The sequence below is a fragment of the Entelurus aequoreus genome, linkage group LG17 (genome assembly GCF_033978785.1).
Source record: "Entelurus aequoreus isolate RoL-2023_Sb linkage group LG17, RoL_Eaeq_v1.1, whole genome shotgun sequence".
Taxonomy (NCBI): domain Eukaryota; kingdom Metazoa; phylum Chordata; class Actinopteri; order Syngnathiformes; family Syngnathidae; genus Entelurus; species Entelurus aequoreus.
The window spans coordinates 38252509-38275083 of record NC_084747.1 but is presented as its reverse complement, the minus strand read 5'-3'; the positions used below and the strand labels follow the sequence as shown (position 1 = coordinate 38275083).

At 40.3% G+C, this 22575-nt stretch overlaps 1 protein-coding gene across 6 annotated transcripts in view; it reads right to left on the bottom strand.

The window, feature by feature from the left end:
- LOC133632878 (rho guanine nucleotide exchange factor 28-like) overlaps window positions 1-22349 on the bottom strand; it is an 87113-nt gene extending 64764 nt beyond the window's left edge. For 5 of the 6 annotated variants that reach the window (XM_062025656.1, XM_062025658.1, XM_062025660.1 and 2 more), the window contains exons 1-4: window positions 22158-22349; window positions 14586-14628; window positions 1801-1942; window positions 177-286 (exon numbers count right to left, since the gene is read on the bottom strand). In XM_062025656.1, the coding sequence (XP_061881640.1) occupies window positions 177-286; window positions 1801-1942; window positions 14586-14618 (285 nt within the window). In that variant the 5' untranslated portion in view covers window positions 14619-14628; window positions 22158-22349. Of the gene's footprint in view, window positions 1-176; window positions 287-1800; window positions 1943-14585; window positions 14632-22157 lie in introns of all 6 variants that reach the window. The other variant, XM_062025657.1, reaches the window with a different exon arrangement.
- Between the last annotated feature and the right edge of the window lie 226 nt (window positions 22350-22575).

The following is a 22575-nucleotide window of genomic DNA, read 5'->3' as shown; positions in this document are numbered from 1 at the left end:
ATCGGTATCGGTTGATATCGGTATCGGTAATTAAAGAGTTGGACAATATCGGAATATCGGATATCGGCAAAAAGCCATTATCGGACATCCCTAGTGTTAACGGTATTCTGGTACATTATTAAATTCTAGTAGATAATAGACCATTTATTTATTCAAGTGCCATGTAGGTTTCATACCTGAGCATCATCTTGAATATACTCCAACATTGCTCCGCCCACCCAGGTGAGAGGCGTGGTTTCGGAGCAGAGATAGGCCTGCACAGAGACCACCTCAGCGAGGTTATGTCCTTGAAAAAAAAGTTCACAATCCCCAAGTATGGTATTTGAAAAAGTCAATAAAGAAAGAGTTCATTCAGTTCAGTAGGGCTGCAATGATTATTCGACATTTTCGACAAAGAAATTTGTCGCCGACAATTATATGTGTCGACAATAATCCTGACGTCATCACTCGTGTTTTTTCCGGGCGGAAGCGGGTGCGCATCGCCACTCACAAAAACATTGCCAGGATAACATGTAAAGTGTGAGTACATTTCCTCTTTTTCTTGTTACAAACATGAATACCTTGCTCATTTTCCAAAGCAGACTTTGTTTTTATGGTAGTACATCTGTGATACGCGAGCATTTAGAGCAGATAAATTATGTCGGATATCTGTAGGGAGGATACATCTCAACCTCGGTAAGAGTGTTAGCTTACGCCTTACTAGCTAGCTAACAAACGTGAGAGGAAGTTGTGTGAAAAATAACTACCATTTTAGCCAAAGTCACCAAGCTTTGTCTACATCAATTCATGTACTTTTCAAATCAGCGTCAATTTACAATGCTGTTAAAAAGGTCACAACAAAGGCAAACCGCACGCACACACGCACACAGGCACACAGGCACACACTCACTCACTCACTCACTCACTCACTCACTCACTCACTCACTCACTCACTCACTCACTCACTCACTCACACAGCACCAATGCGGAGGTATCATAAGATCAAAAATACAATCTATTAAATAGCCAATATTTTAAGAATTAATCAAAGATACAATTCTACACATTGAGTCTATTAGAGTGCTAAAACTGCCATGAGTTAGTCAATAGTCAATATATCAGTGTGCAGCTTTTTAAACATCATCACAAAATGCTTTATTTCTTTTTGAGGAAGTTGGTTGTTTTCATTGCTGCTATTTTAACTGTTGTTTTAAATACATTAACAAGGTTAATTGTTTATTTTTTTAGCAATTTGCTAAAATGGATGGATGGATGAACGAACTAGTCATCTTTGTTGTTAGTAAGCAAATGCTTAAAATAACTTAAGCTGCATTTAGAAGTCGATGGTCAAATTAGAGCCATTAAATATGTGTCTAAATATCTGTCTGTTGACAAATTGACTATCAAAATAATCGTTAGTTACAGCACTACAGTTCAGTGAAAAATATTATGATTCACAATGTCTTAATTAGGCTTGTACAGTTAATCAAAGCATCTTTAGTGACTTATAATAGGCAGGAAACCTTGGTCTTTAGACACTTTCACAGAGCGGCTTTTGCAGCGGGCATGCTTGGCCTTGGTGACCGACAGCCTGCCGTCACTGTCAGGGTCTAAGTAATGTTGACATATTGTTTCCCTCCTGAAAGGAAGCTGATAAGATTATGTGCCTTTCCAGACATCAAAAGTCTGATTGTTCTGTATGTGTTACGATTGAAATGCTGATATACACTCTCCGAGTATATCAGAAACAGAAAAAGAAAAGGGTGCATTTAGTTTGATATTTGAAGACATTTGTGTTCATGATCTGAGTGACACACATACCAGGCACTATGAAGTAGATCATGACGTCACTCTGAGCCTTGGTGACATGCACCAATGTGGATCCTTCTAGAACAATGTAGACTTCAGCATCTTCCAGCTTTGAATCCAGCCCCTCCAATAATGCAAACACCTTAGCCTGGCCCTGCCGTAAAAAGAGGTATAATGGGATAAGTGTTCATATGCCAAAAAATATAGGTGACTGAGATTTTATTGTGGTGTACTCGCTAAATCTCTCATCAGATTTTCTTGCAAGTACAATAAAATTTCCCCCTCAATAAAAAAAAGTGCCTTATTAGTGTCTACTTTAAAGACCTGCACTGATCTCAACAGGCCAGAACAATTTGGACGACTGATATTAGGGAGGTAAAAAGTTAATTAGAGCAGAACCATAGCATAGAGACATGACAGACTTATTGGAGCCAACAAAAAGGTCATATGTGGATGTAATAGAAATAGAAATACAAAGTATTTTATTGATCCCTGGGGGAAATTCAGCACCACAGTTCGCTCACAATAGACAATAAATACTATACAGAATTATTCACATGTGCACATATGCATTATACAGTCTGATGGCTGTCGGTATGAAGGTCCTCCTTTGTCATTCCGTGTTGCATTTTGGGAGTCTGAGCCTTCCACTTAACGTGCTCATTCTCTCTTCCAGGTCCGAGTGTAGTGGGTGGGAGGTGTTGTCCATAATGGCTAGGAGCTTTGCTAGACTTCTCCTCTCTGACACCACCGCCAGAGAGTCTAGCTCCACTCCCACCACGTTACTGGCCTTCTTTACCAGCTTGTCCAGCCTGTTTGCGTCCCTCGCTCTCAGTCTGCTGCCCCAGCAGGCCACGGCGTACAAGAATGCGCCCGCCACCACCGACTCGTAGAACATCTTCATCATCTTTGTACAGATGTTGAAGGATCTTCTTCTTCTTGTAGAGTGCCTCAGCGTGTTTTGACCCATTCAGCTTGTTGTCGATGTGTACTCCAAGTAGGGCTGGGCGATATGGCCTTTTTTTAATATCTCAATATTTTTAGGCCATATCGCGATACACGATATATATCACGATATTTTGCCTTAGCCTTGAATGAACTGCATATAATCACAGCAGTATGATGATTCTCCTCCTTGGTCTTCGTCACATTGAGCTGGAGGTGGTTCTTTCCACACCATGTGACAAAGTATGATACGACATAGATACAAATGATGTATCTATGTCGCCATCGTTAGTGTACTGTACAGTAAATCCCTATTCCGGAGGCCTGTTGTGTACATATAGAACAATGGTATAACTGCAGGCAACAAAACAAGCAGTGACAATTGCTAAAAACAATTTGTGGAAGGGGCGTGGTCTACGCGTTCCCTGCGGGCAAGGTGTGTGCAGGTGCCGGCCATGACGCAGCAGACAGGTGAGTGGATATCTTAGCTGGAACGAGTTATCTAATCATCTGTCTCTTTATTAGCAGCGTCGGAGACCATGACGGGGGTTGGTGACAGAGGAGCAAGAGGGAGAGGAGGAGAGACAAGAAACAAGAAGACAATTGCTGAAAAGCACGAGAGAGACTGAGACAATAAAATTCATTGTAAACCCTGAACTCGAGGGCGTGTGGCCGTGGTCTGTGGTCCAAGAAGAACCCAGCAGCAGCAGAGACGTTTACACTATTGTATATCAAACTACTTGGGACGTGCGACTATATCGGCCACCAGACAGTATCGGCCGATTTTTGTGGAAAATGTAGGTGATTGGCAAATGCCAATTTATGCCTTTTAATGCTGCACAAACGCAGATACTGTCTGGTTGATACTTTATTTATTTTTAGTACCCCGGCTGACCAGTGGCTAGCAGCTAATTATGCATCTCCATACGTGGTGTGGAGTGGAGACGCTCCGCTTATCTAATAATAATCACCTCCATTAAAGTGGTCATATTATGTTTTTTTTTCTACATTTAAAACACTTCCTTTTGGTTCAACTTTGCATAGATTATGTTTTACAGACCATCTTCAAGCCGCTTTCTGACCGTCTCTTCAGGATGCACCATTTTGTGGGCGGTCTTATTTACATGCCTCTGCTTTGACTGTGTCTTTGCCATCCTTGTTGTAGTTTTTAGCGATTCCATATAGTCTATTGACGGATATAAGTTCGAACTATACGCTACTTTGTATTAGAAATGGCAACAGCGGAGGATGCATGTGCATGTACAAGACAGTCTGCCCCACAACAACTGGATAGAGGATATTGGGGACGGCGTGGCGCTGATTAGAGAGTGACCGTGCCAGCAACCTGAGGGTTCCTGGTTCAATCCCCACCTTCTACCAACCTAGTCACATTTGTTGTGTCCTTGAGCAAGACACTTCACCCTTGTTCCTGATGGGTCGTGGTTAGGGCCTTGCATGGCAGCTCCCGCCATCAGTGTGTGAATGTGTGTGTGAATGGGTGAATGTGGAAATAGTGTCAAAGCGCTATACAAGTATAACCCATTACCCATAGAGAAAAGGAAGGAGCTTATTGACTAAAGCGTCGGAGTACAAAGGCGGATTTGTGCAAAGACCTTCGGGTAAATGTCTACCATATATATGGAGATATCCACTGACGTCACAACTGTAAAAAATGTCATAAATAAATGAAAAAAATTAAAATTCCTAACGGCTTGTTTGAAGGAGGTATGAAGAAAGGCAAGATTGTTTTATAAATATCCCCACAATGCCTCCATGATTTAAAATTTTAGGGACCTTTGCATATCCCAAATATATACAAAAAATAGGTACTAATAGGTAAGAAAAGTTGTTTTTTTACATAATAGGTCCCCTTAAAGCAGGGGTCTCAAACTCAATTTACCTGGGGGCCACTGGATGCAGAAACTGGGTGAGGCTGGGCCGCAAGAAAAGATTTATTCAAAAAAATCTAACATGCACTTTTTAATTAATTCACCTTCTTTGAATGGCTTTCCCGCCCTAGCAACCATCTCACTCACCATATAGCTAGCTTTGACTGCTGCATCGCTCTTTTCGGTTGCTTTCTTGAAGAAATCTTGTTGCCTCAGTAGACTGGTTTTAAAATGTGCAACCCGGTTCACTCTCTCATCTCCCTGGTATTTTGCATACTCCTCAGCATGTGTAGTTGTATAATGACGTTTCAAATTGTATTTCTTGTGCACCGCAACTCTCTCTGTGCAAATAAGACACGTAAAGGGCATCTCTATCCTCCTTCAAAACCGCAATAAAAGTAGACCTCAAGGTAACTTCAACCCTAAACTAACACCCTCCCGGATTTTTAATAATCAAATGTAAATAATCAAATGTAGATACTTTTTCTTATGCTTTCTGATCTCTCTCTCTATGTCCACTACTTGCTGTACATATCCTACCAAGTCAGACCTACACTGTTCCAATGTCCATTTCTCTGTTCTCAATTGTTGATGACTGATGATAACAACCAAATCTAACCCTCCCCCCTCCACACCCCGGATTGTAAATAATGTAAATCATTACATTTATATACTCTGATAATTATCTTGTGTGATGACTGTATTATATTGATACCGGTAGTATATATCTGATAGTATATATCTGTGGACCCCGACTTAAACAAGTTGAAAAACTTATTGGAGTGTTACCATTTAGTGGTCAATTGTACGGAATATGTACTTCACTGTGCAACCTATTAATAAAAGTCTCAATCAATCAATCAATCAATCAATCAATCAATCAATCGGGGTGCCCCTGTGCTCAACAAAGAAATATTGCATCTCCCACTTTTCCTGGAATTGTCTTTGCTCATCACTAACCTTTCTCTTCACTGCAGGCTTTGAAAAAGACATGTTTGGGGTTGTGGAATATATTTGTATTTAGCCGACGCATGCAGAATAATGTTATTTCCGCAAGGTGTGTCGTTCCGCTTTTCCTCCCTACAGCAACACGGCGGTCGGCGGAAAGTACCGGGAACGCGAGCGCAAAAAAGTGTCGGCTCCCGGAGTGTTATCCGGCATCATATAAAAATATATGCAGTGTTCATCGTGTGAGGCAATGCAAATTAAACAATAAAAAAACAACGGTTTGAATTGGTCCAGGTTATCAGGGACTTTATTACTGACGGACAGGTGTCGCGGTGATCGCGGTCGGAGTATCAGCGCTTGGGTCCAGTGCACCAGTTTTGTATTGTCGCTCGGCATTCTACGGCGGGGGTGCGTTTTTCGGCACAACACCGGACCGCTCGTCTCCCCGCCCGGACTGTTTACAGCAGCGCCGGGGGCGGGAGCGAGCAGGCGGGCGAGCGAGGGAGGCAGGGAGGGAGGGAGGAAGAGCGTGTGCGGGTGTCGTGGAAAAGCGGCAAAATGTTTCTCTGCTTGTATCACGCAAGTGACATCGATGCATACTTGCCAACCTTGAGACCTCCGAATTCGGGAGATGGAGGTATAGGGGGGTTTGAGGGGTGTGGGGGGGGGGGGGCGGGGTTGAGGGTAGCGGGGGTGTTTTTGCCCGGAAGAGTTAGGGCTGCAAAGGATTCTGGGTATTTGTTTTGTTGTGTTTATGTTGTGTTTAGGTGTGGATGTTTTCCCGAAATGTGTTTGTCATTCTTGTTTGGTGTGGGTTCACAGTGTGGCGCATATTTGTAAGAGTGTTAAAGTTGGTTATATGAACACCCTCAGTCAGACCTGTATGACTGTTGCTCAAGTATGTCTTGCAATCACTTATGTGTACATGCAGATGCCGCACACAACACGTGACTGGGTGGGCACGCTGTTAGTATGGAGAAAAAGACTGCGTGATGTCAGGTGACATTAAAGGCAGTGCCATCATGGCATGCCCTCAATATTGTAGAGAGACATATACCACACCGTGATTGGTAGATTCCTTCAGCTCCTCACACAACGCTGTTAAGCGCCATTCATTTAAAACTTGCGGGCCGCACTAACATTAATCTTTCATATTAAGGTGGGGGCCGCAAAATAACGTCTCGCGGGCCGCAATTGGCCCGCGGGCCGCATGTTTGAGACCCCTGCCTTAAAGCCAATATTTGGTAGATCAAAATATTTGTCTGCAGAGCAAATATTTGTCTGCAGACCAAAACTAGAAATAAGGAAACAAATCTAAGTGTAGGCATTTTTGCAATTGGTGAATGTTTATCTTAGAATGTGGGCGGGGGTTATGGCACAATGAGCCTGCCCCCAAAGAATTTAATGTCTGAAGCATCCGTAGCCGCCCAAAAAACACTATTTACAGCTGCAGCTAGTTGCACGATGGCAGAATACATGTATTGCAAAAGATAGCAAGCTGTGGCCTCAATAGAGTAGAGAGCAACACACATGGTGCAAATTATTCTAGGAAGCATAAGAGACCCTGGATGGAAGACAGAAGGCACAGCAAAAGCGAAACATTTTTAGGACTGATCTTGAAAGACGGTTAACATCAAATACTACTAACATGGCGTGGTTTAAGAGTGTGGGATTCACAGTTCATTCAGTTGCCTCCTATTCTCTTTTCACTCATTTATTCTATTGCAAGTTTAGGCACTGTATGGCTAAAAGAGTTGACCCAAATTGTCCAGCATAGAAACGGGGACTTTGCCTTTTTTCTGTCTAAAAAAAAGGAACGCCACAATACACCCAGTTTTCCTTTTCATTTAATTTTCCACCACCATGTTTTTATATCTATATTAAAAAGTCAAAAATAAAAAGTAAACTCATGTGATTAATCACGAAAAATCATTGCATTGATACTTTGTGCAGATTGATCACGTAATTTATTTTGACCTCACATGCTCCTTTACCTTAACCGTAGATGGTTACCTGAAAGGCGGTGTGGGTTACTATGAAGTTTGAGGAGACTCACTGGTGTGTGATATTAAATGTCATTGCAGACTTTAACGTCTAAATAGACATACCATCACATACAGTCCATAAAAAATATATAGTATAAAAGGACAGGATACTGAGACAGACATTATATTGTACGCAACCTGGGGTTTGTGCAAGCTTCATCAGAGCAGTAGTGAATATGCTTCACTAACATATGGCTTGGACATATAGCATTCTTCTCTGTCTAAGCATGTCAGCATCATCCTTCATCTTATCATTGATAATGTGGCCTAGATATTTTTCATTGGTACACACAAACAGGGTTTGACCAGAAAAAAAAGAACCCTGGAAAAGTAAGATGTTAATCCTACTCTGTCCTACATATCATTATCATACTCTTTTTGGCATTGCACTTGACTCCATAGTCTGAGCTTATTTTGAGAAGCTGATGGAACCCTGCACTACTGGGAGATATAATGGCCAAATCTTAGTGTCCATAATGTGGTTGATTTTAGGTGCTCCCAATTATGCACCCTGTACTACAATCTCTCAACTGCCTTGACAGGTCATCCATGGCCTGGGGAAAGAAGCCCACCTTGCCGTACCCAACTGCAACTTTGAAGGGACAAGATAAAATACTCCTCCATTTTATCTACATAGTCTGCCTGTCATACCAATATGCCAGGATACATATGATGTTACCTGGAACGCCTCTATGCTTTAGCTTGGTGAAGAGCTTGTGATGGTTGACTATCAAATCCCTTGGAGCAGTAATTCTCAAACTGTGGTACGAGGGCTCCATCAAGTCGTATGCCAAACAATCAATTAAATATTCAAACACAATGTTATTGTTCAAACTGTGTGTAATAATACGGTAGCCAAAAATATTTATTAATATTAACATTTATACCTGTAAAACAAAAAAACCTCTTCCTTGTTTTTAATGAATATTTAGGCCTACTACGCAACTGTAATTTAATGTTGGTCATTTGGTGGTACTTGGAGAGCCAAGTGTTTTCTGAGGTAGTACTTGGCGAAATAAGTTTGAGAAGGCAGTAGCCTTAGAGGCAACTACTGCCTTAGAGGCAACTACTGCCTTAGAGGCAACTACTGCCTTAGAGGCATCAAAAAAGCCTACCAACATTGTTGAGCCCTGCTCTTTGTACTTGTTTGCTTCTTTTAATGCATAAATACAGTACACAAATCAGTATTGTGATTGCTCTTCAAACCGAATTGGTTGTATGGGGTGCAAATAAGCTCCCCAACTCTGTCTAATATTATTACATTTTCTAGCAGCTTAGACAGTATGCTGGCTAGGGCAATGGGTCGATAATTGTCCACACTCCCTACCTTACCAGCCGTGTCTTTAATGACAAGTGCTAGAAACACTGTCAACATAGCATCTGGCAGGATGCCATGCGTTACCAACCCTGTAAGATACATCGAGAGCAACACTGCAACCCTACAGCTGGCTAGCTTCAGGTGCTCTGCAGTAATATTATACATGCCACATGCTTTGTTATCAGCTAGTTGCCTTATGGCTTGGGAAATCTCATAAGGGTTAATGTGTACCACTTCCTCCTCTATGTTGCTTGACAGTAGGGATCACTTCTGACACAGTTGAACAGAGCAGCATCGTGCAGCCTTCAGAGTTCAGTTATATTTTCCACACCAGATACACCCTCAATGTTAAATGCCAATTCTGCTATAACCCTATTTATATATTTTACTTATTTCCAGAAGCCAGTGACATTGCTGTCAAGCAGTTTTCCAGCCATAGAGTCTGCTCTCACGGCTTGCTCATGCTTGCCAACAAAGCGCACTGCATGTTTGTATCTAGTATTAGTTAGCTTTTTGTGTTGTAGAACTGTCACTTGTCTAGTTCTACCAGCAATAACCCAGGCCTTATGCACCACCTTAGCCTCTGCATGGGGGCCAGCTACTCACAGTACTTGTTCCACCCAGGCTGGGTGTTTTTAGCTCTACTAAGGTGAGTAAGTAGAGGCCTCTAATAAAGCACACACAATACAATTGTACATTTCACAGAGGTCAGCACAGTGAGAGGTGTCATTACAGTTGACATCGGAACATAGAATGGTATGTATAGGTAAATGTATTTCTCTAAAGTGGATCTGATTTCCCAACATAAAATAATACATCCTCTGAGGAAAGTTTAGTCCAGTCTGTTAATCTCACTTGCGCTATTGTCCTCCCTCATTATCTTAGGGAGGCTGCCAGTTTCAAGCGTGATCTCAATAGGGAAATGATCAGTAGTTTCATAGGCCCAAACCTTGCACGAGTATCTGCAGTACATACAATATCAGATGATCAAGCCAACTATTTGTTCTGTGGGCTTCACTGTAGATAGATAGTACTTTATTGATTCCTTCAGGTGAAGTAGGTGAAGCTGTCCACAGGTAAAATCACCTGACTAGATAGTAGCAAATTATTGTCTTCACACATTCTGATTATATGCTTGGCAAAGGAGGAAGCATTATAAGAAATATCAGCATTCATATCGCCACATGTCCGCGTGTTAGTGGGTTTGTGCCGTGGCTGTTTTAAAGAGGAAGTAAGCAGATGATGGAAAACAACTGCAGGTAGAGGAAAAAGGCAATTGCAAATAGGAAAGTGATCGTGCTGCACACACATATGACGTAGCTCGACCAAATGACGTAAAAGTTGCAAACAGGTCGTATTGCCGTTTAGACTGCTGTCACATTTAAAAAGATCGCATTCAAAACGCATTCGGATTACCTCCTGTTGTGGCCCAAATCTGATGCAAAAATACTAGATTTGAAGCACTTTGGAGCGTTTAGACTGGCAAAAAAATATACGATCTGTGTCACTTGAGGGCAAAAAAATCAGATTTGGTGTCCAGCATAAAAGGAGCCCAAGTCGTGATGACTGAAATGAAGCTCCCTGTACCAGTGCCGAAAATTTCCATACGCAAAATTCCCACAGCTACTGTGGCTGCACAGCCAGTAGATGCTCGTTCACATCCACCTGTCCTTCACTGGCCCTCCGCAGCCCAGAAACTTCACTGCTCAGTTGCTATATTATTATGACCAGGACCGAGGCATCTATACTGCCAAAGCCAACAAGTGGGAGCTTGTCCAAACAGTGCGAGAAAAACATAGGCATATCGTCCCCAAATTCATTAAACAAGCTTAAGCATGCCTTCACGTTTTTGGCCTCCTTATCTTTTCCCGTGTGAATAATTTTTCGTTGTGTAGTCGTCGGATATACTTCAAACAGGAAGTCCTTTGATTTCAAGATCCATTCCGATGGAAAGTTGTTTGTAGCCAACAGAATAATTTCCTTGTGGTCAAGAGTCCTCATTTTGTCGCAAAAGAAGTTCAGCTCTGGAAATAGTCCTGGTGGTTCCAAACGTCTTCCGTTCACAGATAATGGGAGGCCACTGTACACATTGGGACATTCAAGGCAGCAGATATTTTTCCGTACCCTTCCCCAGATCTGTGCCACGAGACAATTCTGTCTCGGAGGTCTACAGACAATTCTTTCGACTTCATTCTTAGTTTGTCGGCCATACACTGTCAAGTGTGCGACCTTATATATTGACTGGTGTGTGCCTTTCGAAATCCCGTCCAACCAACTAAATGTACCACAAGTGGACTCTAAATAAGCTGAAGGAACACCTCGAGGATGATTAGTTGAAACAGGATACCCCTGAGCTCACTTCTGAGCTTCATGGAAAATGCTGTGAATATAAATGTGATTTGTTAGTTTTATATTTTTAATACAATTGCAAACATTTCTACAAACAAAAAAATACAACGTTTTCACACTGTCCTTATAGGGCAGGGGTGGGCAATTAATTTTTACCGGGGGCCGCATAAGCAACCCGAGCACTGCTGGAGGGCCACACGACAATATTTCAATTACATTTTGCTCAATATTATTTTTGATATACCGTAAGATAAATAATAAAGATGATAATAATAATAATAATTAATAATAATAATAATAATTTAATTTAACCTAACTTAACTTTATACAAAAGCAGATTGCTTTTGATGGTTTTATTTTTAACACTGTTTTACACAACACTTCCTGATGTATTATACAATGCAAAAATGTCCATTTCTGCACAGGGTTTATTTCTGTCACTTTATCCTGCATTATCCAACATTTTTCCCCGTCAGATTTGAACAACCATCTGTTGTTAAAAATCGTTTTTAATCATATTTATTTTATATTGGTTTTATATGTAATTATTTTTTCTTTTTATTCAGTCATTGGTGAAGCTAAGGATAATATTTGAATATTGTTTTTAATATTGTTGTGCAGCACTTTGGAAACATTTTGTTGTTTAAATGTGCTATATAAATAAAGTGGATTGGATTGGATTGTCACAGCTGCCAGCTTGTCCCATTTCAGTCCTAACATGTCCAAACACGCATTTACCTATGTGAACAAGTCATTACCTGTGGTTGTCTCTTTAATTGACTGCATGGCTGCTAGCTACTCCGTGATTTGAAAGTCTGCAGTTATCCCACGTAAGAAGATGAGCAGTTGGGCGGTGTCACGTACATCGCAGCTCTCATCCAAAGCCACCGAAAAACAGTCCAAGTCTCCGGGCATACAGCGCAACAGAGTCCAATAAACACTCCTTAATAAACTCTCCGTCAGAAAACGCCTTACTTTTTCTGGCGCTTTTGTGAGAAATGACGAAACTTGTCCTGACAGCTGCATCTCTGGGGGTGTGAAATATGGCAAAAAGTCCTTGTGGGTTTGCAGTTTTACCATCAACGCATCAGCCTCCCTTGCGCGCGCTCTTCATCAGACAGATTCCGCTATTTTTCCTCGTGCTTCGTCATGTAGTGGCGATTCAAATTATATTCTTTAAACACAGCAAACTGTGTACCACAAATTAAGCACACGGCTTTACCTTTAATTTCTGGAAATAAATACTTGGCAGTCCATGTCTTGTTGAAAACACGCCATTCCTCATCAACTTTCCTCTTTTTAGCGTCTCATCACTTGTCGCTGTGCACCTCCACGCACAGGTTACACCCGGACATACGCCCATAAATAACACTTTTCAAAATAAAAGCAGCACAGTTGTATTGCGCGCACGACATAGATGTTTTTTAAACTTTATTTTGTAATTTGTGATTGCGCTGTTCAATTCACTAACAATCGCACAAGCGCATACGTCCACACGGAAGTCATACAAATAACGCTTTTCAAAACAAAAGCAGCACCGTTGTATTGCATACTCGACATAGATACTTTTTAAAATGTATTTTGTAATTTATGATTGGCCTCACGCGGGCCGGACAGGGATGCACAAAGGGCCGAATGCGGCCCGCGGGCCGCAGAATGCCCATGTCCGTTATAGGGTATTGTGGGTAGAATTTGTGAGGACAAAAATGAATAAGGCTTTAACATAAAACAAATTTGAAAAAAGTAAAGCGCCATGAATATTTACTGAATTTACTGACTCCATATGGTATTCTCCCTGGCGAAAAATTAGGTGCATTAATTTTCCTTTATAGTGTAAAACAAAATTTGTGTCAAAAATTGGGTTCTTTTTTAAAATTATTTTAGATTATACAAGTGACTAATAACTTGTGATTAATCTTGATTAATCAAAATTCAACAGTGTGATTAATCTGATTAAATAAATTTAATAATTTGACAGCACTTTTTTTTACTTCTACAGTTGTATTAATTTCGCATTTATAGTAAGGTGTAACTATGACTGACAGAGTCCAACTACAAAGGAGGATCACCTAAAGTTGAATGCTACTGGGGTGGTACAATGTTACCTTTTGTAGCTTCTTTGCAACACTTATTCCAAAAGTGGATTGCAGTTTCAAAGGAGCATTAAAAGATTAACTCTGCGCACATTTGTGTTTATTCTTTGGCTTGTAGGACCTCAATAAGAAGTGTTGAGAGAATAACATTCATGTTACATACGTTTACCAAAATGATACATATTTCCTTAACATGAAAAAAACAGGCTTACATCCAAAAGTAGCAGTAACAGTGCAGTGATTTCCCAATTATTTTGTCCAGCTGTATCATGAGTGATTTGTTGCTATCATGTTTGTAGTGTTGAATTAATTTTTTACACCTATTTGACAAGAATGTTAAAAAGCATGATGCTGCAATGCAAAAATCACCTTTGCATTACAACTAACTACTTTTTACACTTGTAGGACAGTTTAAAAGTTTACAATCCTTATCAGAGTTGTCTGATTTAATGATGAAATTGTTGCATAAGATCCGGCTTACTAGAAAACAAGCAAAGTATCCTTTTATGTAATAAACAAGATGGAGCGTATTTTGTATAAACTTTAAGTGACCTCAGTGTGACAAAGAAAACAACAGATTGATTGAATGGTGATTGAATAGACATGAATACAGCGAAGGAAATACACCACACCTTTGATCCTCCAATATATATCCTCCAATATTAATATTTGCTTCCACTGCTAAGATCGAGCAAGCTAAATGGCGCATAATATTTGCCCTGAACACAACCATTCAAAGATTCAACAGGATATATCAAAATGATTGCAAACAAATGTTCCATTCCAACTTTGATTGATTAAAATACAAATAAAAAACAGGACTTGTGAATGAATCACATGGTTACTGATTTGCCAGTTGGATAAACATAATGTCAAGCTTTCATTCATTGTTGCGCTGACAGATAGTTATTTTTCCCAAAGAAACTACAACTCAAAGGATACAAACGACTCATTCAAAGACAGATGAAAGTCTGCATAATCACAGCAAAAGAAACTGGGCGCACTCATCGACCTTTGGCAAAAAACTTCAATAAAACGGCACACCTTAACTTTTTGAACTGTAATTAATGTATATCATAACCACTTCAGAATAATTTATATTGACCTTTTTTCTACCATAAACTGTTTTTTGCATTTTAATACTTAACTTTAATACTTATTGTGATTCCTAATTGTACTGCATACTTTGCCAAGTGAAGCACATACTCACATAGAGAGGGACTTTCCTTCTGCTCAACTCCATTTTGAAGCACCTGCTGGTGGAAAATAGCCATTAAATCATAACATTTGAAAAGTAAGGACAAAGCAACAAACTTGGGAATAATCAGCCTTATTTACAGTGGAGAGAATAATTATTAGATTTTTTGATGATCTTTTAAATTTACCAACTGACAGTCTCGATTTTTATATTGTGTACGAGAGACAGAATATCGACCAAGAATTCCAGTAAAGAATAAAGATTTTTCATTGAGTCAAATATTTGTTTGATCACCTACCACCCAATATTAATTCTCACCCCCACAGAAACACATCCCAGCAGGCACAAGACATTGAAACAACATTAAGAACTTGTTGAATTAGGTCCTGACATTGAGCAACTCAAACATAACGTTGCTTTTTAACAACGTTTAATCAATGTTGGGAGCTGATGATGATTTGACCATTGAATTTTGGTCATATCTCAGCCAATATTCTAAAACACAAATAAAACATTGCAACATCATGATTTTTTTTTACAACATTTATTTATTGTCTGGTTCTGATGTTGATTTGTGATTTAATTTTGGTAATCTCCCAACCAACAACATTGATCCACCGTTAGAAATCAATATTGTATCAATGTACACAACCTAAAACCATTGAAGTTGGCACGTTGTGTAAATTGTGAATAAAAACAGAATACAATGATATGCCTTTTCAACCTATTTTCAATTGAATAGACTGAAAAGACAAGATACTTAACGTTCGAACTGGAAAACGTTGTTTTTTGCAAATATTAGTGCCCAAGGCATGGGTAACTTATACATCTGTGAAGGCACCATTAATGCGGAAAGGTACATACAGGTTTTGGAGCAACATATGTTGCCATCCAAGCAACGTTATAATGAACGCCCCTGCTTATTTCAGCAAGACAATGCCAAACCATGTGTTACAACAGCGTGGCTTCATAGTAAAAGAGTGCGGGTACTAGACTGGCCTGCCTGTAGTCCAGACCTGTCTCCCATTGAAAATGTGTGGCGCAATATGAAGCCTAAAATACCACAAAGGAGACCCTGGACTGTTGAACAACTTAAGCTGTACATCAAGGAAGAGTGGAATAAGAATTCCACCTGAAAAGCTTCAAAACTTGGTCTCTTCAGTTCCCAAACGTTTACTGAGGGTTGTTAAAAGGAAAGGCCATGTAACACAGTGGTAAAAAAATGCACCTGTGCCAACTTTTTTGCAATGTGTTGCTGACATTAAATTCTAAGTTAATGATTATTTAAAAAAAAAAAAATTGTTTCTAAGTTCAAACATTAAATATCTTGTCTTTGCAGTCTATTCAATTGAATATAAGTTGAAAAGGATTTGCAAATTATTGTATTCTGTTTTTATTTACAAATTACACAATGTGCCAACTTCACAGGTTTTGGGTTTTGTACAAATAAAGCTATTTTGCAAAGTTTTTTTAAGTCAGTTTTTAAGGACAAGTATGTATGATCAAGTCAACATTGTTTCAATGTCTTGTACCTGCTGAGATGTAGCAGTAACCAGTAAATACACCCATTGGAAATCAGCAGAAAGAGCAGAAACATTGAAGTGACCGCCTCAAAACGTACAGTCATGGTCAAAAGTTTGCATACACTTGTAAAGAACATAATGTCATGGCTGTCTTGAGTTTCCAATAATTTCTACAACTCTTATTTTTTTGTGATAGAGTGATTGGAGCACATATCAATCAATCAATCAATCAATGTTTATTTATATAGCCCTAAATCATAAGTGTCTCAAAGGGCTGTACAAGCCACAACGACATCCTCGGTACAGAGCCCACATACGGATACGGGCAAGGAAAACTCACCCCAGTGGGACGTCAATGTGAATGACTATGAGAAACCTTGGAGAGGACCGCATATGTGGGTAACCCCCCCCCCCCCCCCCCTCTAGGGGAGACCGAAAGCAATGGATGTCGAGTGGGTCTGACATAATATTGTGAAAGTCCAACACATCAGCGAGAGTCCAGTGCATAGTAGGGCCAGCAGGAACCATCCCGAGTGGAGACGAGTCAGCAGCGTAGAGATGTCCCCATCTGATGAACAGGCTAGCGGTCCACCCCGGGTTTGGAGCATTGTAGAAAAGAAAAGAAAAGAAACGGCAGATCAACTGGTCTAAAAAGGGAGTCTATTTAAAGGCTAGAGTATACAAATGAGTTTTAAGATGAGACTTAAATGCTTCTACTGAGGTAGCATCTCTAACTTTTACCGGGAGGGCATTCCATAGTATTGGAGCCCGAATAGAAAACGCTCTATAGCCCGCAGACTTTTTTTGGGCTCTGGGAATCACTAATAAGCCGGAGTTCTTTGAACGCAGATTTCTTGCCGGGACATATGGTACAATACAATCGGCAAGATAGGCAGGAGCTTGACCGTGTAGTATTTTATACGTAAGTAGTAAAACCTTAAAGTCGCATCTTAGGTGCACAGGAAGCCAGTGCAAGTGAGCCAGTATAGGCGTAATATGATCAAACTTTCTTGTTTTTGTCAAAAGTCTAGCAGCCGCATTTTGTACCATCTGTAATCTTTTAATGCTAGACATAGGGAGGCCCGAAAATAAAACGTTACAGTAATCGAGACGAGACGAGATGTAACGAACGCATGGATAATGATCTCAGCATCGCTTGTGGACAAAATGGGACGAATTTTAGCGATATTACGGAGATGAAAGAAGGCCGTTTTAGTAACACTCTTAATGTGCGACTCAAACGAGAGAGTTGGGTCGAAGATAATACCCAGATTCTTTACATAGTCACCTTGTTTAATTGTTTGGTTGTCAAATGTTAAGGTGGTATTTTTAAATAGATGTCGGTGTTGAGCAGGACCGATAATCAGCATTTCCGTTTTCTTAGCGTTGAGTTGCAAAAAGTTAGCGGACATCCATTGTTTAATTTCATTAAGACACGCCTCCAGCTGACTACAATCCGGCGTGTTGGTCAGCTTTAGGGGCATGTAGAGTTGGGTGTCATCAGCATAACAGTGAAAGCTAACACCGTATTTGCGTATGATGTCACCTAGCGGCAGCATGTAAATACTAAAGAGTGCAGGGCCAAGAACCGAACCCTGGGGAACTCCGCACGTTACCTTAACATAGTCCGAGGTCACATTGTTATGGGAGACACACTGCATCCTGTCAGTAAGATAAGAGTTAAACCAAGACAAGGCTAAGTCTGTCATCCCAATACGCGTTTTGATACGCTCTAATAAAATATTATGATCAACAGTATCGAAAGCGGCGCTAAGATCAAGAAGCAGCAACATAGATGAAGCATCAGAATCCATCGTTAGCAATAGATCATTAGTCATTTTTGCGAGGGCTGTCTCCGTAGAGTGATTTGCCCTGAAACCGGATTGAAAAGGTTCACAGAGATTGTTAGACGCTAAGTGTTCATTTAGCTGCTGTGCTACAATTTTTTCGAGGATTTTCGAGATAAACGGAAGGTGGTAGTTTACCAGGAGATCAGGATCGAGGTTAGGTCTTTTGAGTATAGGATGAATAACCGCTTTTTTGAATGCTAGGGGAACAGTGCCAGAGGAAAGTGATAAGTTTATAATATTTAACACTGATGGACCTAGTAATACAAAAAGCTCCTTGATAAGTTTCCCAGGAATTGGGTCAAGTAAACATGTTGTTTGTTTTGTCCCATTTACACATTTTGACAATTCCTCCAATGTTATTTCATCAAAGAGAGAGAAACTATTTTGGAGGGCGGTATCCGTCGTATATACAGTCGTATCTGTGTTAATAGAACCCAGTTGTAGCTGAGATGCATTGTCTTTAATCTCTTTTCTAATGACTTCAATTTTCTTATTAAAGAAATTCATAAAGTCATCTGCTGAGTGGGTGGAGCTACTGGGAGAAGTCCCTTGTTGGGTTAGCGATGCTACTGTACTAAACAGAAATTTAGGATCATTTTTGTTGAGGTGGATGAGATTTGAGTAATATTTAGCTTTAGCTGAGGTAAGCATGCGTTTATAAGTTATTAAACTATCCCACCATGCTTGATGGAAAACCTCAAGTTTAGTCGCACGCCATTTGCGTTCCAGCTTTCTACATGATAATTTCTGGGCTTTAGTATCTTCTGTAAACCATGGGGTACGCCTTTTAGGGGCCCTTTTTAGCTTTAGCGGTGCTACAATATCAATGGTGTCGCGCAGGGCGTCATTAAAGTTGTTAGTGAGGTTATCAATAGAGCCCACATAATTTGGGAATGGTGCCATTACCGAAGGCAGTAGGTCAGTAAGAGTCGTCGTTGTGGCAGCATTAATGTTGTGGCTGCTATAGTAGTTATTATTATTATTATTAGTTTGTTGACAATGAGTTAGAACTTCGAATTTTATAAGGTAATGATCGGACATTACTTTAGTGTACGGGAGTATCGTAAATTTAGAGGTGGTGACACCCCTGACAAGCACTAGATCTATCGTATTACCGTTGCGATGCGTGGGTTCATTTATTATTTGTGTAAGACCACAGCTATCAATTATAGTCTGGAGCGCCACGCATGGAGGGTCCGATGGGGTATTCATATGGATATTAAAGTCCCCCATTATGATTATATTGTCGGCGTGCGTCACTAGATCAGCAACAAACTCTGAGAATTCACTGATGAAGTCCGAATAGATAACAGCCAGGTGGAGAGGCAGCGGTGTGACAAACCTCAAAGTGAGCACCTCAAACGAGTTATATTTATTATTTAGGTTAGGTGTAAGATTATAGTTTTCATTCTATATTAGTGCGACACCCCCTCCCCTTTTAAGAGGTCGGGCAACATGTGTATTGGTATAGCCAGGAGGAGATGCTTCATTTAGCGCAAAAAAATCGTCTGGTTTGAGCCAGGTCTCGGCGAGACCAACGACGTCAAGTTTGTTGTCTCTAATGACTTCATTAACTAATAGCGTTTTGGAAGATAATGATCTTATGTTTAAAAAGCCCATATTATAGGTAGTGGGCTGTTTTGAGGATTGTTTGTTGAAATTATCCGAAGTAGCAATATTAATAATGTTGCGTTTATTATGCGTATTGCACTTTAAATAGTTTCGACCATATCTAGGAATTGATACGACGGGGATATTCAGATTGTTTGCTTGATGTTGCGATAAACTGAACGCATCATAGTTAGCTACCTCAGTACAATGTATGTCTGCCTCTGACATGGTCACAAAAGAAAAAACATTATGTGAGTTGTGTTTTATTTTAAGAGAATTGCTATGTGTGCGGGGATTATCCAGCCTGACGCCGGCTAGTTCTAGTTTAAATGGCTTCTTACCCGGAGACTCCACGCTTCTTTGGTTAGCTTTTCTCTTTGTTGTTAGCCCAGCTCGGCATCCCCGCTTCTCCTTCCGCTCGCACCGCCTATGTCGTCCCCATTGGCGGTCACCGCTAGCACTTGACTCCGCTGCTACAAAGGCCGCTCGATGTAGCCCACGAAGTATTCCCATTCTAGCGAGGAGGTCCACCGTACATGCATCTTTCAGTCTATAACGACCCGATCCATCCACATCCACAATTGTCTGTCGGTCATATGTGATCACAGAGTGTTCACGCTTTGAGCCAGCCATGAAATTGACAGAAATGACGGGTGTTTTTTGCCAAATCGCTCTACACTCCATGAAGTTTGGTTCTTTTATGAATTTATTATGGGTCTACTGAAAATGTGACCAAATCTGCTGGGTCAAAAGTATACATACAGCAATGTTAATATTGGGTTACATGTCCCTTGGCAAGTTTCACTGCAATACGGCGCTTTTGGTAGCCATCCACAAGCTTCTGGTTGAATTTTTGACCACTCCTCTTGACAAAATTGGTGCAGTTCAGCTAAATTTGTTGGTTTTCTGACATGGACTTGTTTCTTCAGCAATGTCCACATGTTTAAGTCAGGACTTTGGGAAGGCCATTCTAAACCCTTAATTGTAGCCTGATTTAGCCATTACTTTACCACTTTTGAAGTGTGTTTGGGGTCATTGTCCTGTTGGAACACCCAACTGCGCCCAAGACCCAAACTCCGGGCTGATGATTTTAGGTTGTCCTGAAGAATTTGGAAGTAATCCTCCTTTTTCATTGTCCCATTTACTCTCTGTAAAGCACCAGTTCAATTGGCAGTAAAACAGGCCCAGAGCATAAATACTACCACCACCATGCTTGACGGACTGGGATTAAAGGCCTCACCTTTTCTCCTCCAAACATATTGCTGGGTATTGTGGCCAAACAGCTACATTTTTGTTTCATCTGACCACAGAACTTTCCTCCAGAAGGTCTTATCTTTGTCTATTTGATGTCAGATGAAACAAAAATTTAGCTATTTGGCCACAATAAAAATCCCAAACACACGTCAAATGTGGTTAAGGAATGGCTAAATCAGGCTAGAATTAAGGTTTTAGAATGGTGTGGACAATCCTGAAGAAACAAGTACATGTCAGAAAACCAAGAAATTTAGCTGAACTGCACCAATTTTGTCAAGAGGAGTGGTGCAAAATTTTAGCAGAAGCTTTCCAGAAGTTTGTGGATGGCTACCAAAAGCGCCTTATTGCAGTGAAACTTGCCAAGGGACATGTAACCAAATATTAACATTGCTGTATGTATACTTTTGACCCAGCAGACGTGGTCACATTTTCAATAGACCCATAATAAATTCATAAAAGAACCAAACTTCATGAATGTTTTTTGTGACCAACAAGTATGAGCTCCAATCACTTTATCACAAAAAAAAAAAGAATTGAAGAAATTATTGGTTCTTTACAAGTGTATGTAAACTTTTGACCACGACTGTAGATGATTGAGTGTGTTTGTTGACAACAAGAACAAGACACGGCTGACCTCTGTACTGCACAGTACTGGGCCACGTTTTTTTTTTTTTTTTCACTAAATCAAATGCAAATCAATGTTTAACCTTTTTTAAGTGTTCTTATTTTGGATTAGATTTTTGTTGACATTCTGACCTTTCTGTTAAATAAACCAAGCAAAAATTCTGGACTGTCTACAAAACCAGAAGGGGATCAAATAGATGCCCGTGCTAAAGTTGCTTTGATTTTGAAGCGATCGTACTAGTTATTATCTGAGCAAAGCAAAGTCAGGCACGTGTGTCAAAACTTATCGTGGAATGGGTAAGTGATTAATGTTATTATACAACTTTTTTTGACCTAAGTATAGAATATAATGCTTTATTGTCATCAAACAGCATGACGAAATTAAACATGAGTACCATGATCCGAATGAGAAGTGATAAGCAGGCAGGCTGTGAGTATGTGGTCTACAATCAGAAGTATTACATTTTAGTGAACTGTTTTGAATTACTGGAAACAAGTTTAGGAAGAAAAAGCTTTTATTTTTTTATCTGCAGTGACATTTACAACAGAAAATTACTATGGTCACCTGCATATGTAAAAGTAGTATTGCTGGGTTCATTAACATACTATTACACGTTTTAATCTTAGAATACCGGAAGCTCCATTTGTTTCTCTTCAAAGGGGAAACAAAATTAGTAGAAACAAAATAGTTAGCTTCAAAATATAATTATTGATGGACTTACCCTTAGTCGCGCAATCAAACTCACGATTAAACCAGGCTGACAATTGACTTCAGGGCATCAAACACAACACAACCCTGCTACTCTACCCCCTTAAAGATAACATTAATTAACATGGCAGTGTAAAAACTACATGGTTCGTCAGCTGGACTGCTACGTAAATGAGGAGTAACTGCCACACACAGCCCTGATCCTTCTCTCTCTCCTCAGCAGTGGGCGATAAGACACTTCCTCACTTGTCAGTGAACTTACTTGGGCTGCGGCGACCTCTAGAGACAGAAGATAGAACTGCAGGTAGAACAAAAGTACAGCTCGTGTATCAGTCTGCAAATGTCGGGGACTCAGTGACGTGCGGTGAGGTTCATGGCTGGTGAGGCACTGACTTCCTCACAGTCAGATTTACAAACATATGAACCCTAAA